This window comes from Bos grunniens, chromosome 23 (assembly GCF_055505025.1).
Source record: "Bos grunniens cultivar Pamir isolate PY7600 chromosome 23, Bosgru_T2T1.0, whole genome shotgun sequence".
Taxonomy (NCBI): Eukaryota; Metazoa; Chordata; class Mammalia; order Artiodactyla; family Bovidae; genus Bos; species Bos grunniens.
Genome location: NC_141187.1, coordinates 28786448 through 28801254, shown reverse-complemented (window position 1 = coordinate 28801254; position 14807 = coordinate 28786448). Strand labels below are relative to the sequence as shown.

The following is a 14807-nucleotide window of genomic DNA, read 5'->3' as shown; positions in this document are numbered from 1 at the left end:
GCCACCCCTCTTTAGCATGCTACTGCTACTGCTGCTAACTCTCTTCAGTCGGGTCCGACACTGTGTGACCCCATAGACGATGGGCTGCCTATCCCCCATCCCTGGGATTCTCCAGGCAAGAACACTGGAGTGGGTTGCCATTTCCTTCTCCAATGCAGGAAAGTGAAAAGCAAAAGTGAAGTCGGTCAGTTGTGTCCAACTCTTAGTGACCCCATGGACTGCAGCCTACCAGGCTCCTCTGTCCATGGGATTTTCCAGGCAAGAGTACTGGAGTGGGGTGCCATTGCCTTCTCCGCTCTTTAGCATGACCTCTCCTTTAAGTCCTTCAACTGCCCCCTCACCTGCAACAGTGGCCCCTGATAGCCCTACTTAGTCCACTGGGACCCCACCCCTCATGGTAACAGCTCCCTGAAGAGGGCTGGGCCCCTGATCCCAGCTGTGGCTATCAAGTTCCTTCCTGAGGACTTTGGAATCCATGGGGGCATGTTTGATCACGCCATTACAGCCTTTTTGTCCTGGGGCTAGACCCGTATTCTGTGGAGTCTAACCTTGAAAGCAGTTCTGTGCCGCCTGCACCTGGGAGCACAAGCAGCTTGACTGCAGACAGAGAGGAGGGAGGGGACTTCCCTGGTGGTCCAGTGGTTAAGAATCCACCTGCCAATGAAAAAAACGGGTTGGATCCCTGGTCTGGGAAGATCACATGCCGTGAAGCAACCAGGCCTGTGGGCCCCCACGACTGAGCCCGAGTTCTAGAGCCCATGAGCCTCAATTGCTGAAGCCCACATGCCTGGGTATCACAACTAGAGAGTACCCTCTGCTCGCCGCAATTAGAGAAAGCGCAGGCATGGCAATACAGGCCCAGTGCAGCCAAGATTAATAAACAAACGAAAGAGGAGGAACGAAGAGTGAGGAAGCAGCTATGTCTCTAGGGCTCTTTAGTTCACAATTCCTGGCTTTCCAAGGCCAGAAGTTCCCTTCTACTTGCCTGCTCTGGATTCTGTGAGATATCCCTCTATTTGTAGAACAATTCTTACTTTTAGCTCAAACTAGCTCAAGTGGGTCTCTTTTCCTTGCAACCAAAGATCGTCAGGTAGAGGGTAAGAGCTCCAAACTGGGGAAACATTTAATTCTTCATCTTCAAGTTTTGAGAATAAAAAGAGGCAATATTACTGATGACACTTGGACTATAGGTATAAACTGGGATAACACATGCAAACCGGGACATGTAGTTCCCCTATCTGTAAGTTAAAAGAAAAACACACAGATCATTCTCATCTCATTTTGTGCTTCAAAGGCCATCTGGGAGGGCATATTAGGCGTGGGTTGTCATTCGTCTCTCTGAGACAAACCCGTGGCAGGAAGCTGGTCCAAGGTGGTGGTGGGGGTGGGATGGGGTGGAGGTGGGAGAGGGCTCATGGACACGTTTTCCTGAACGGTTGACAGAAAGCTGATTCTGGCTGTTGAAGAAGGTCAGGGTTGTGTTTCCTTTCCTTTCTTCTTGATAGATGAATGGGAAAAGGCCTGCTCTTTGATATTGGATTTTCCAAGGCCAAGAGATTCGATGCCATTCCAGGAATGTACTGTTTTGTGGGCGGGACAGTGGGCAAGGACCTGAGGGAAGGAGTCGAGGGAGGCTTCAGAACAGCTCAAGTAGCCAGATGGCTGGAGGTGTGGAGAGCTATAAGTGGAGGGGCCGGGGCCTCTGCCTGGGTCTCCAGCCATGGTCCTCGAAGGGCTGCTGCTGCTGCTCACCCTGCTAGCTGGCGCTCACCTGCTATGGGGCCGGTGGAAGCTCAGAAACCTCCACCTCCCACCTCTGGTCCCCGGCTTCCTGCACCTGCTGCAGCCCAACCTCCCCATCCATCTGCTGAGCCTGACTCAGAAACTCGGGCCTGTCTACAGGCTTCGCCTTGGGCTGCAAGGTGAGGGTCTGCCTCCTTCCTGGCCCACAACAGTGAGGAGGGTTGGGGGTGTGCTTTCCTGCTGACTTCCTGCTTTTCCTACCACTCTCCCCGCCAGAGGTGGTGGTGCTGAACTCCAAGAGGACCATTGAGGAGGCTATGATCAGGAAGTGGGTGGACTTTGCCGGCAGACCCCAGATACCATCCTGTAAGGGGTTGCTTGAGGGGAGAAGCAGGGCTTTGGGAAGCAGGGGAGGTTCAGGCCTGTGGCTTCCTTGGTCAAGTCGACCCTCCCACCCCCAACCCCTACTCGCAGACAAGCTGGTGTCTCAGCGCTGCCAGGACATCTCTCTGGGGGACTACTCTCTGCTCTGGAAGGCCCACAAGAAACTCACCCGCTCAGCCTTGCTGCTGGGCACCCGCAGCTCCATGGAGCCCTGGGTGGACCAGCTGACCCAGGAGTTCTGCGAGGTGAGCCTGGACTCCCACAGTTAGCCCAGGTCAGCTTCACCCTCCTGGAAGGCCCTCTATTTTTTTTTCACTTATATTACCCAAAGCATGTGGCATCTAGTTCCCTCACCAAGGATCGAACCTGTGCCCCCTGCATTAGGAGCAGAGAATTTAGCCTCTCGACCACCAGGGACGTCCCAGGTCCCTCCCTATTTAGTTCATGCTCTTTCTCTTCAGCGCATGAGAGTCCAGGCCGGTGCCCCCGTGACCATCCAGAAGGAATTCTCTCTGCTTACCTGCAGCATCATCTGTTACCTCACTTTTGGAAACAAGGTCAAGGCTCTCTTGCCCTCCCATATGCCTGCCCCCCTCCCCCCACCCCCCGCAACCCCTCCCTGATCCTCTCCTGGTTCTGCACTGAAAGGATGTCCTTCTTTTCTGGCAGGAGGACACCTTAGTACATGCCTTTCACGACTGTGTTCAGGACTTGATGAAGACCTGGGACCACTGGTCCATCCAGATTTTGGACATGGTTCCTTTTCTCAGGGTGAGGAGGCGCAGCCCCGACATGCCTGGTCCTGGGAGAAAGGGTGGGGATGGGGAACAGGCTTCCTTGCCAGCAGCTACACCTTCTTACTCTCTGCCCCAGTTCTTCCCCAACCCTGGGCTCTGGAGGCTGAAGCAGGCCATAGAGAACAGGGACCACATGGTGGAGAAGCAGCTGACGCGCCACAAGGTGGGAATCGTGCGTGGACGGGGACCTCCTCGGTTGGCAGCGGTGACGCTACTGGCCAGAGCCAGGCAGCTTCTGGGCCATCCCTGCGGTCCTGGACCCATGGCACCCTCTAAACACTCTCCCCAAGCCAGGCACTCAGGCCAGCTGGTCCTCCCCTCCCCAGGAGAGCATGGTGGCCGGCCAGTGGAGGGATATGACGGACTACATGCTCCAGGGGGTAGGGAGGCAAAGAGTAGAAGAGGGCCCGGGACAGCTCCTGGAAGGACACGTGCACATGTCTGTGGTGGACCTTTTCATCGGGGGCACTGAAACCACGGCGAGCACCCTCTCCTGGGCTGTGGCGTTCCTACTTCACCACCCCGAGGTATGCCCTGGAGGAGGCAAAGGGATCCTTCCTGGCAGCCTGGCCAGGGTGGCGGGAACCTAGCTCACTGGTGGCGATGCAGGCTGTGTTGTGGGGTGTAGGACTGGGTGGGTCAGTGGGGTTTGCCTGGGTTCTTCTACTCGGCACATAGTTTCATGTGAGTTCCTCCAGGGAATGGTGGAAGTTTGGGCTTCCCTAGTGGCTCAGATGGTAAAGCATCTGCCTGTAATGCAGGAGACCTAGGTTGGACCCCTGGCTGAGAAAGATGCCCTGAAGAAGAGAATGGCAACCCATTCTAGTACTCTTGCCTGGAGAATTCCATGGACAGAGGAGTCTGGAGGGTTACAGTCCATGAGTTTGCAAAGAGTGGGACATGACTGAGTGACTCACTCACACACACACACACACACACATATACATAGAGACACACATGGTGGAGGTTGGCAGCTGGGGGCTGGCCAGTGACAGGATTGGGGCTCCATTTCCCAGATTCAGCGCCGCCTTCAGGAGGAGTTGGATCGCGAGCTGGGCCCCGGAGCCTCATGCTCCCGAGTCACTTACAAGGACCGCGCTCGGCTGCCTCTGCTCAACGCCACCATCGCGGAGGTGCTGCGCCTGCGGCCGGTCGTGCCCCTGGCCTTGCCTCACCGCACCACGCGGCCTAGCAGGTGACTTCGAAGGCCTAGGAATGAACGGCCAAGGCCCCAGCGGGGCCTCGGCGGGCCTCTAACTTAACCCTAACCCTCAGCATCTTCGGCTACGACATCCCTGAGGGCATGGTCGTTATCCCCAACCTCCAAGGTGCCCACCTGGACGAGACCGTCTGGGAGCAGCCGCACGAGTTCCGGCCGGGTGTGTGGCGGGGCGGGTGCCCGCGATCGGAGCGGAGGTCGGGGGGCGGGGGGCGGGTGGTGGGTGGCGGGCGTGGGGGGGAGTGGGGGCGTGGCGGCGCAGGGGGGTCCGGAAGCCGGCAGCCCCTGAGACCCGGGTCGGTCCTTCCGCCCTCCCGCAGACCGCTTCCTGGAGCCGGGCGCGAACCCCAGCGCGCTGGCATTTGGCTGCGGGGCGCGCGTGTGCCTGGGCGAGTCGCTGGCGCGCCTGGAGCTGTTCGTGGTGCTCCTGCGACTGCTGCAGGCCTTCACGCTGCTGCCGCCGCCCGTGGGCGCCCTGCCGTCGCTGCAGCCGGATCCCTACTGCGGTGTCAACCTCAAGGTCCAGCCTTTCCAGGTGCGGCTGCAGCCCCGGGGGGTGGAGGCCGGGGCCTGGGAGAGCGCCAGTGCCCAGTGATGGGGGAGGAGTGGGTGGGAGGACTCGGCCAGTCACGTGCCTCGGTGTCTCCTTTTATTGCTCCCGTACAAACCCTTGCCCTCCCCCCTGTAAACATGGTGCTGTGAGATCGCGGGTGGAGAAGGCTTCCGCTGGTGGCTTGATGGTCAAGGTGGCCCCTGGCTCTTCTCTCGGCGCAACCCCTCAGTGCTCGGCAGTCATGGTGGGGCGCTGGAGGGGTGAGCGGCGGCTCAGCCTCCCCTGCCCAGGGGCCGGTAGCTTCTTGGTCTCAGCTTCATTTCCGTGAAGGGCACTGAGAAATCGAAGCCCTTCCAGTAGTACCAGCTCACTCCCTGGGAAGGGGGTTGTTGGGAGAGAGTATTAGACGTTCAGCTCCCACCTGCCCTCCCCTCTGGGGAGATGGTTCCAGAAATCAACCAGCCATTCTCCCTGACTCCCCTTTTCCTTTTAAACCCTCAACTGCAAAGGACTGAAGCAGAATCCTGAGCCGTCCCTTTACATCCAATAAATCATCTCCTCCTCAAGATAACTTGGTGAGATTGACATTGTTCCATTTCACAGGCGAGAGCCCTGAAGCGCTGAGCCATTCAGTAACTTATCACACTGTGTATCACAGACACCCAGGCAGGTGGAGCCCCAAGCACCCCCAGCTTGGTGTGGCCCCCCAGACCTCTCACCTGGTGGTCCACTGTGCTCCCATAAAGCCCGTTGAGGTTGGCATAGTGGCAGTTCCTGTACCACCAGGCCCCTCGGTAAGAGACGGCACAAGAGATGAGCAAGTTGTTGGGGTCTCGGTCCCGGGCAGAGAAGACACTGCCACTGTGGTAGCTCATGGAATCCCCTGGTAGGGCGTGGAAGGAGCAGTGAGGTCCTTTCCTCTCCTCTCCTGGCTCTCCCTGCCCGCCCCCCAGACTGAGCCCTCACCTGCGGTGCCATGGTAGCCTTCCAGGTGGAGGCGGTAGTACTCATCGGCGGAGTCCACTTGGAAGGAGTCGTACTGGGCAAACACAGCCTCGTCCCCAGCCCGCAGGTCCACGCGCAAGGAGTAGTCGCCGGCTTTGGTCAGGCTGTGCAGGGCCTCATTGCCTGTGGGTGCGGAGTTTGTGCTCATGGGGCAGTGTGAGTCCACAGGGCCCCAATCCCTTCCCTGGTCCCCCAATTCCTGTGAGACACTCACCCAGCCAGAACTCCCCAGAGATATTCCCAAAACCATGGGCGTAGTCCTCCCAGTCCCTCCAGAAGTCCGTTTTTCCATCCATGCGGCGCTGGAATACCTGGAAAGTAGGTGGAGGTATTGTTAGCCTGTGGCTCCCGGCCTGGCAACCCCTCCTGGTACAGACCCCATGGGCTTCTGACTGCCACGCACCAGCCAGCCACCCCCATCGGTCTCCATGTCACAAAACACGTTCAGGGGTCGCTCGCGGTTGCCATTGAGGAAGATGGTGGTGGTCCTTGATGTGCTGACCCCGTTCTGCATCTCCTCCCCACAGTCCCGGGGGAAGGGGATCCGCAGCCCACCTGGGGAGAGGAGTGAGGGGCCAGTTCTTTATCCAGATCCTAGACCGATCCTAGACCCCCGCTACCCAATCATCCCCCAGACTCAGGTCCCAGGGCCCAAGTACCAGTGGTGAAGGAAGTGGACACGGGGGGAGTGAAGCTGTCGCCCCACATGGCCCGGAGCCATGTGCTGTAGGGGGTGGAAGGAAAGAGGCCGCGGAGCTGGTGAGAGGTGACCCCTCCTGGGAGCAGGATCTCCTACGGAACAGACAAGGGGCGGTCAAAGGAGAGGGAGGTGGCGCCCACCCCCAGAAGCAGAGGCAGCCTCTCTGGACCAGAACCCAGGGAGGGAGCTGGCCTGAGGAGCAGGGCTTGGGGCACCTGGGTCTGTCCCCCTGGGGTGTTGAAGCTGAGCAGGTAACCAGTTGGGGAGACTTCAGGTGCCGTCCAAGTGAGCAGGGCTGTGCGGGGGGTCACTTCCTTGGCTTCCAAGTCCTGGGGTGCCTCCAACCCTGAGAGCGGGAGGAAGAGAAGATGGAGATGAGGCTCTTCCTGGCTCTCTTGCTCCCCCACCGCCACCCCGTCCCATGCACCTCAAGGACCACACCTGTGGTGAAGGTGATGCTGGCTGGGGAGGTGAAGTTGGGGCCCCGAAGGCCACGCAAGGTTGCCGTGTAGTTGGTGTGGGTCACCAGGCCCTGCAGGGGGTAGTCCACGGCGCTGCCAGGGGCTGAAGCCTGGAGGGAAGGGGCTGGGAGGGGGCGGGTATCAGCGCTGCCCTGCAGGAGCCCAGCCTGCCCTCTGCTCCCCATCCCTGAGCGAGTACCCCTCTAGAGGCCTCATCCAGCCTCACTCACCCCCTGGGGCTGTGACCTTGACATCATAGGTATCCACCGGGGTCTGGGGGGGCTTCCAGTGCAGCAGGGCGGATTCATCAGTCAGGTTCAGTGCCCGCAGATGGGTGGGGCCATCAGGAACTGGGAGAAGGGTGGCGGGAGGGCGGCGCTCAGAGCTGGTCCTGGCTGCTCTCCCCACCTGTCACCTTCCCAAACTCCGCTGCACCTCTCGTCTGCCATTGGAGCCTCCAACACCCCCGTTCCCCTCCCCTTCCCCATTCACTCTCAACTCCCACCAGTGCCCTCATTTTCTCCCCCTACTTCCTGTCCAGGGTCTCAGTCCCGCTCACCTGTGGTCAGGAAGCCTGTAAGAGGCTCACTCTCCTCAAAGCCACGGACGGAGACCACAGTCACCTCGTATTGAGCTCCTGGGATCAGCCCCTCGAGTTTCTGGGTCCGGCCATCCACCTGCACACTCTGTGGCTCCCCTGGAAACACACAGTGGGCTGGGAGGTGGGGGCGGCCAGAGAGGCAAGGAGGAACGACGGGATGGGCAGGGTGCAGGGGGAAGCGAGCAAGGACACAGGCCGAACGGTATTACCTCCATCTGCCAGTTGGTAGGAGACTTTGAAGCCATCCACCCTGGATGTCGGGGGTGTCCAGCTGACCCTGGCTGAGGTCTCCCTGATTTCGCTGAATTGGAGGTCACGGGGGCTCTCTAGAACTGACGGGAAGGATGTGCGTAGGAATGATGACGAGGACACGGGGTGGGGAGGCTCCTTCTCCCAGGGACCCACAGCCTCCAGACATGCTCACCATCATCCACCTTTCCTCTGGACTTAGTAATGGAAGCTGCTGTGCAGATTCCAAGCTCTCCACCACTCACCAACTCCCACTCTGGCTGTGGCACTAGGTCCCACCCTACAAAGTACAAGACCCCCACTTTGGGGCAGGGTGCCTATGTGCCCAGGATGGAACCTCACCTGGGCTGAGGGTCCGGGCTGTGCCCTGGATGCTGTCGGCCTTGTGGGGCCCACGCAGCCCGTACAATGTAAGGGTGTATAGGGTCCCTGGATGCAGGTCCCGCAGCACGGCCGAGCGCCGTGTCCCTGGCACCGTCAGCTCCCGCTGCAGCAGGGGACGTAGCTGCGGCTCCAGGGTGCTTGGAGATGGGACTCCGAAGCGGAGCAGGAAGGAGTCAAAGGCCTCGGGTGGGGCCTCCCAGTTGAGCCTCAGTGAACTCGTGGTCACATCAGTCACCGACAGGTGAGACAGCCTGGGCCCTGGCTCTCCGGGCGTCTGACCTGCAGGAACTGGCCCTGCAGAGTGGGTGGGAGAGAAGGGTTTGGAGACAGAAGCACACCAGCTAGGTGCCCTGCGGCAGGTCCCTTCCTGGCCCTCATTTCCTTTCTGTAAAATGGGGCTAATGAGGGGCTGCCACCCATGATGACAGGTCAGACCCATAATGACAACACGTGTGTAGGGCCAAGGCCTGCCAGAGCGCCCCTTCCTCCCTCCATGGCGCCCTCATGTTCTTTCCCCGTGGGCACCACTTCTGGGCATCCCCTTTCGCCTTCCCAGTCCCAGACTAGAGGCAGCCAAGGCCAGGACACCAGTCCCTCTCTGGGTGGTACCTGTGGTGCCCTCAGCTGAGACGGGCCCCAGGCGCTTCCCTTCGTGGAGGCCGTAGAGGAAGAACTCGTAGGAGGTGCTGGGCTCCAGGCCTGACACGAGGACCTTGTTCTGGTCGCCCCCCACGAGCAAGGCCTGGGGCTGCCCATCTGTGTCCTGATACTGGACCACGAAGGAGTCAAAGGGGCCCTGGACCACGCTCCAGGAGAGGCGCAGGGAGTCCGGGGACACATCCCTCACTGCCAGCACCCCTAGGCGGGGCCCTTCAGGGGGCTTGGGGGCTTCTGTGGCTGCGTGCCAGGGCGCTGGTGTGTCCTCTTCTGGGGCTGTGTGGGAGAAGCCCAGGGAGAAGCTGAGTGCAGGGTAGGGGGTGCAGAGGGGCCCTCCCATTCCATCTCACCTTCCAGAGATGGAGGGGGTCAGGGCTGAGGCTGAGGGGGGCACTTTTCCATCTTGGCCACAGCAGCCAAGTGGAGAGAAGACAGGGACTCAGACTCTCCTAGCATCTTCCTTCTCTTGAATCTGCTGCATCCCTGCTGAGACCCTGACTCCCCCACCCCCCACCCAGACCTCTCTGAGCGCCAGCCCAGTTGCCCCGTGGCCTCTCTGTGGGGCTCCTATGCTGCCTGAATCCTTCACTTGTTTTCTCCTTCTCTGCCCCGAAGTCTCAGCATGCCCCGCTCTAGATGTCTGCACAGCCCTGCTCCCTCCCCAACCCCCCAGGGCGGCCTGAGCCATGGCCTGAGGCAGGACTCACTCAGTCCCTCCCTGAGCTCAGGGCACATGGGTCTCCCTGCTGAGAAGGCCTGAGGATGGAACTGGCAGGAGAGCTTGAAGAGCGACTCCCACCAGCCAGGCTGATGCAGGGCTGGAGGGGAGGGTGCGATATTAGGAAGTCTGGAAGGGGAACTCCATCAGTGCAGTCACTCTTGTTGCTCTCTATGCTCCTTGCCTGCCTTGTTTTCCAGTAATTTTCCATTTGAGAAAATGCTCCTGACTCATCCACGGGAGGGGGTTTGCCTTATCCGGGCAAGGCCGCTGCCGGGAGGTAAGAGATGATCCAGTAGGGTGATAGGGAGCAGCTGGCAGCTGTGGGGCTGGGGCTAGGGGGTGGGGAGGGGAGGCGGGAGGTTAGGGACCCTTGCCAGGGCTTTGTCTTTCTGCTTGTCTTGGCTCTGCTTTTGACGGATCCCTCGAACACTGTTCCAAGACTCTTCCTCCTGAGCCCTGGGCAGGGCCCCCTTGCGCCTCCACCTTGACCACTCCTGCCTGACCTGCAGCACAGAGGCCTGGGGACACACACTCAGGCCGGTTTGCAGGGACCAAGCAGCACGGCCTCCTGCTCACCTGTCATTCCCAGGACAGAGGCAGGGCCCAGGCGCTGTCCTCCGAGGAGCCCGTAGAGCAGAAACTTGTATTTCCTGCCAGGCTCCAGGCCCTCTACAGTGAACTCCCTCTGGTCTGCAGCCACAGGCACCATCCGGGGCTGCCCGTCTGTGCCCCTGTACTGGACCACGAAGGAGTCAAAGCGGCCCTGGGCCACCGTCCATGAGAGGCGCAGGGAGTTTGGGGTCTCATCTGTCACTGTCAGCTCCCCCAGGCGGGGTGGGGGCTGTCGTTCCTTCTCCAGGGGGGCTGTGGGGAGAGTGGGGGCGGGGGAGAAAGCCTTAATTAAGAGCTGCCTTTATCTCAGCCCTGGCAACTTCTGGGAGGAGGGAGGGTCCCCCCGCAACCTGGGGAGACAGGCTGTCCCAGCCCTGTCCTTCCAAAGGAGCCCAGTTTCCTCCTCTGGGGGCTACTGCCCAAACTTCTAGTCCCCACTGCCTCCCCTCTGTGATGAGGGCGCAGTAAATGCAGAAAAGATCACCTCAAGAGAGAGGGCAGGCTGGGGTTGCAGGAAGAGCCTCAGTTTCCCCTGACCCCTGGCCCCCAGAGCTGGGAATGTGGCCAGAGCTGAGAAAGGCGCCCAGAGGATGTCTAGGTTGTCAGGGAGACGCTCCCAAACAGTCAGAGCTGGCCCGGGCAGCCAGCCAAGCTCCTGGGCTCCCATCGCTGGCCATGACCTCCCCCTGCCTTGCCATCAGCCTGGGCTCTCCTTGCCACCTGCTTCCAGTCGGCACTAACTCCACTAGAGCAGGGTGGCTGGGTGGGGCAGGGGGAGAAGCCAGGGGCAGAGCTGAGAGGACAAAGGACAGAGCGGAACACAAAGGGGACTTGTCTAGGTGGGTGTGGGTGCTGACTGATGAGGGTTGGAGAAGCCTGTATCCAGTCTCCACAGTGAGGGTTTGGGGAAGATAATTATGGAGTCTGAGACCCCCAGGCTCCAACTGGCCATGTGCCCCATCCTTGTCTGGCCAGGGTGACTCATGGTCCTAGAGGTGGGGTAAGGGTCAGTGACCCACCTCCACCCGTTCCTCAAGAGGCTGAGTCATGGTCACAAGACACTAGATTTTTCCATGGTCTTTCTGCAGCCAAACCCTCCCATATTTTCCACCTCTTGCCATAGAACTGGAATGGAGGGAAGAGGATGTGAACATTTATTGAGCCCCGTTAGATATTATTCATAACCATTATGCATGTCTGGAAACTGAGGCACAAGGAAAAGAAGTGGCCTGTCCAAGCCCACATAGCTGGCAATCAGAAATTGAACAGAGGTCTGCTTGGCTCCAAAGTCTGAGTTCTTTTTATTATATTGCCAATAAGAGACTGAAGGAAATAAATGCTTAGAACAGTGCCTGGCATTCAGTAGGGACTCAATAAATATTTGCTTTTGGCGTTATGATTGCCATGTCGAAATCCCCGGGGCCAGCTCTGGGGGCTCAGATGAAAGACAAGTCTGGAAAAGGCCGCGGGTGGGGGGACCCAGGGCTCACCTGTGCTGCCTTCAGCGGAAATGGGGCCCAGTCGTTTCCTGCCTACCAGCCCATAGAGCAGGAACTTGTATTTCCTATTGGGCTCCAGGCCGGGGACGGTGACCTCGCGCTGGTCGGCAGCCACAGGCACCACGCGGGGCTGCCCGTCCCTGTCCTTGTACTGGACCACGAAGGAGTCGAATTCACCCTCGGGGACTGTCCAGGAGAGGCCCACGGAGTCCGGGGTCACATCTGTCACCGTCAGCTCCCCCAGGCGGGGAGCAGGTTTTGTGTCTGGGACTGGACAAGAGAGAAGTGCATGGAATGTGACAGAAATGAAGCAGGCAGCCTCCTCAGGGTGCTAGGGTCTAGGTGCTGGCTCTGGGTGCTGGGAGGGGGTGACAAAGTCATAGGTCAGGAAGAGGGGAGGCAGAGGAGTAGGGATTAAAGAGGGGCCAGGGAAGAAAACAAGTGTCCCTGGGGATATAGGAGTAGGATGGGAACGAGAGGGTAACTGGGTACTCGGGACTTGGATTTCACTGAACCCCGTAAATAAACGGGTCTGGGGTGTGGAGCATGGAAACGCGAAATTCCACAAGGGAGTGGAGGATGGTCAGTTTAGGATGGTCAGATGGCAAAGGTGGCCTCCAGCCCTCACTCACGAGTCTTTGCATCTGCAGAAACTGGGCCGTGTCGTTTCTCATCCCGGAGTCCGAACAGGAGGAACTTGTACTTGCGGCCGGGGGCCAGACTCGAAACTGTGACCTCTCGGAGGTCTCCAGCCACGGGCACTGCCTGGGGCTGCCCCTGTACATCCTTGTACTGGACCAGGAAGGAGTCAAAGGGCCCCTGCTCCACCGTCCACGAGAGACGCGCTGTGTCCGAGGTCACGACTGCCACCGCCAGCTCCCCTAGGCGGGGTGCCAGGGGGCGCTCCGTAGTCAGGGAGGCTAGAACAGAGCAGAGGAGGCTGTGGTCAAGGACAGGACCCTGGGCCAGAAGGGGGCGCTGTTCCCTGGCTGTGAAATGACCATTTGCAGCAAACTCTTCTTAAAACTGCTTCATGTGTCCCAGGCACTGCTGTAGGCAGTTCGCAAATAGTGCATTTAATCCTCACACAGCTGCTGAAGTAGGTGCTTTTATCCTTAGCACCCTTGTTGTGTGGGCATCCGTGGTGCAGAGAGGTTAAGAAACATTTGCAAAATGAGTACGTTCAGAGCAGGATTCAACCTAGGGAACCTGGTTCTCCATCTGTGCGCCAAGCTGCTAAAATGCTTGGTGGCTGAGGAAGCCATACATGAACACCTGAGCAGGTCTGAGGGTCCAGATCATGAAGGAAGGAAGAAAGCTGAAACGTGTGGGGCAGAGGCTACCTGCCGAGCTGACCCCGAGCACACCGTCCATCAATCCTCACGCAATTCGAGCATGGGGTGGGATCCCCAGCACCACGTGAGGAAAGGGAACAGGCCCCATTTGTGAGAAGTGCTGATGTCCCAAAGAGGGAAACACAAGGGCAACAGAGGGAAACCTAGGGTTTGGGGCTTGCTCTCGACTCACCGGTCACGCCCACGGTGGACGCGGGGCCCACGCGCCGCCCCCCGTGCAGGCCGTACAGGTGCATCTTGTACTTGTGTCCAGGCTCCAGGCCCCCAACGGTCACCTCAGTCTCCTCGCCCCCAACACGCACCACCTGGGGCCCGTCCCTGCCCTTGTACTGGACGGTGAAGGAGTCAAAGTGGCCCTGGGGGACAGTCCAGGAGAGGCTCAGCGAGTCCGGGGAGGATCCTGTCACCGTCAGCTCCCCAAGGAGGGGCTCCTCGGGGGGCTCCGGGGCCTCTGTGCTGGGTTCTGTGGGGCTGGGGGTCTCCTCCATCTCTGTGGGACTGGGGGTCTCCTCCATCTTTGTGGGGCTGGGCGTCTCTTCTTCTGCAGCTGAGAAGGAGGGATACACAGAGGGTGAGGCAGGGTCCCCGGGAGATGTCCTTGGGTCTCCTCCCGAGCCATGGTCCCCAACTGGGGACTCTGAGGTCAGTTCAGAGGAGCCTAAGGAGGCTGGTGGTCCTGCTCGGTTCACACCTCACAGACATGCCTGGAGTCTCTGGGGTCAGCTGTAGGGACCAGGACCACCACCAGCATGGCTCACAGAGGCCCTTCTCTGCCCAGGAGGATGCACTAGTCCTCAGGGAGCCCAGGGGAGGCACAAAGAGCACCATGGCTCAGCCTCGAGGAAGGGGGCCTCCCACACCCCACTCCCCCATCACCTGAGGGGGTGGTCTCCCCACTAGGTCCCATCCTGGGGCTTCCACTGTGCACTCACTGGTCACCCCGATGACAGAGACGGGGCCCACACGCTGGTGGTCATGGAAGCCATACAGGTTCATCTTGTACTTGTGGTCTGGCTCCAGGCCCGAGATGGTGACCCCGTCCTCGTCCCCGGGCACCCTCACCGCCTTGGGCTGCCCGTCCCCATTCTTATACTGGACCAGGAAGTGGTCGAATTGGCCCTCGGGGATGGTCCAGGAGAGGCTCAGAGAGTCGGGGGTGGCATCTGTCACGGTCACCTCCCCCAGGCGGGGCTTGGTGGGAGGCTCAGGGACCGCGGTGGACGGGGTTTGGGTGGTCATGGCATCATAGTCTGGAGCTGCACAGAGACATTCAGGACAGGTGAGGTCTCCTCAGTCCTCAGTTCAGCATATAAAGGGGTGTATTACAAAAATAATAAGGTACAGGACATGTCTGTCCACAGGAGTTCTAACTCCTCTTTCTCTTAACTCTTTCTTTCTGGTCCCTTTAATGTCGGCCTTCCTGGCACCTTAGCCTCATCCGCCCCGCTCTCACCCCTACCTACCAGCTCCCTTCCTCACACGAAGGCCCACATGGCCGCTGTGCTCTGGGCCTCCCTCCACTGTGGTCTCACGGCATCTTAACTCCTTTTGGCTCATGTCTTGGCCCCCAAGCAGCTCAGAAGCCCCATCCCCCTTCTCTAATCAGAAACCTGGAGTCTTCTTGGATCCGTTCCTGTTGCCATCTGCTGTCTTCCCAGGTGGTGCTAGTGGTAAAGAATCCGCCTGCCAATGCAGGAGACTAAGAGATGTGGGTTCAACCCCTGGGTCAGGAAGATCCCCTGGAGGAGGCATGGCAACCCACTTCAGTATTCCTGCCTGGAAAGTCCCAGGGACAGAGGAGCCTGGCTGGCTCAGACACGACTGAAGCGACTTAGCACACATGCACCAGTTTCTCTCTCTGGCATCC

The 14807-nt window shown here is 59.5% G+C and overlaps 2 protein-coding genes across 14 annotated transcripts in view; one reads left to right on the top strand and one right to left on the bottom strand.

The window, feature by feature from the left end:
* The first annotated feature begins 1590 nt into the window (after positions 1-1590).
* On the top strand, positions 1591-5267 carry CYP21A2 (cytochrome P450 family 21 subfamily A member 2). 4 transcript variants are annotated; one of them, XM_086369238.1, is made up of 11 exons: positions 1591-1922; positions 2020-2109; positions 2218-2372; positions 2589-2684; positions 2797-2898; positions 3001-3087; positions 3251-3451; positions 3941-4119; positions 4200-4303; positions 4464-4678; positions 5206-5267. In XM_086369238.1, the coding sequence occupies exons 1-11, from the start codon at positions 1721-1723 to the stop codon at positions 5209-5211; spliced, it is 1437 nt and encodes a 478-aa protein (XP_086225364.1). In that variant the 5' UTR covers positions 1591-1720; the 3' UTR covers positions 5212-5267. The 4 variants fall into 4 exon arrangements, with proteins under 4 accessions (XP_086225364.1, XP_086225362.1, XP_086225361.1 ...); XM_086369236.1 differs by lacking the exon at positions 5206-5267 and having other exon boundaries at positions 4464-4768; XM_086369235.1 differs by lacking the exon at positions 5206-5267 and having other exon boundaries at positions 2797-3087; positions 4464-4768.
* Positions 4779-14807, bottom strand: part of TNXB (tenascin XB) — a 56306-nt gene continuing 46277 nt past the window's right edge. For 7 of the 10 annotated variants that reach the window (XM_086369193.1, XM_086369194.1, XM_086369199.1 and 4 more), the window contains 18 exons: positions 13873-14196; positions 13113-13487; positions 12218-12505; positions 11577-11855; positions 10051-10338; positions 8706-9029; positions 8055-8390; positions 7673-7795; positions 7422-7559; positions 7093-7212; positions 6843-6986; positions 6617-6747; positions 6361-6493; positions 6105-6256; positions 5916-6012; positions 5663-5824; positions 5416-5579; positions 4779-5070 (listed from right to left, as the gene is read on the bottom strand). In XM_086369193.1, the coding sequence (XP_086225319.1) occupies positions 4969-5070; positions 5416-5579; positions 5663-5824; positions 5916-6012; positions 6105-6256; positions 6361-6493; positions 6617-6747; positions 6843-6986; positions 7093-7212; positions 7422-7559; positions 7673-7795; positions 8055-8390; positions 8706-9029; positions 10051-10338; positions 11577-11855; positions 12218-12505; positions 13113-13487; positions 13873-14196 (3680 nt within the window). In that variant the 3' untranslated portion in view covers positions 4779-4968. The remainder of the gene's footprint in view (positions 5071-5415; positions 5580-5662; positions 5825-5915; positions 6013-6104; positions 6257-6360; positions 6494-6616; positions 6748-6842; positions 6987-7092; positions 7213-7421; positions 7560-7672; positions 7796-8054; positions 8391-8705; positions 9030-10050; positions 10339-11576; positions 11856-12217; positions 12506-13112; positions 13488-13872; positions 14197-14807) is intronic. The other 3 variants (XM_086369196.1, XM_086369200.1, XM_086369197.1) reach the window with 2 other exon arrangements.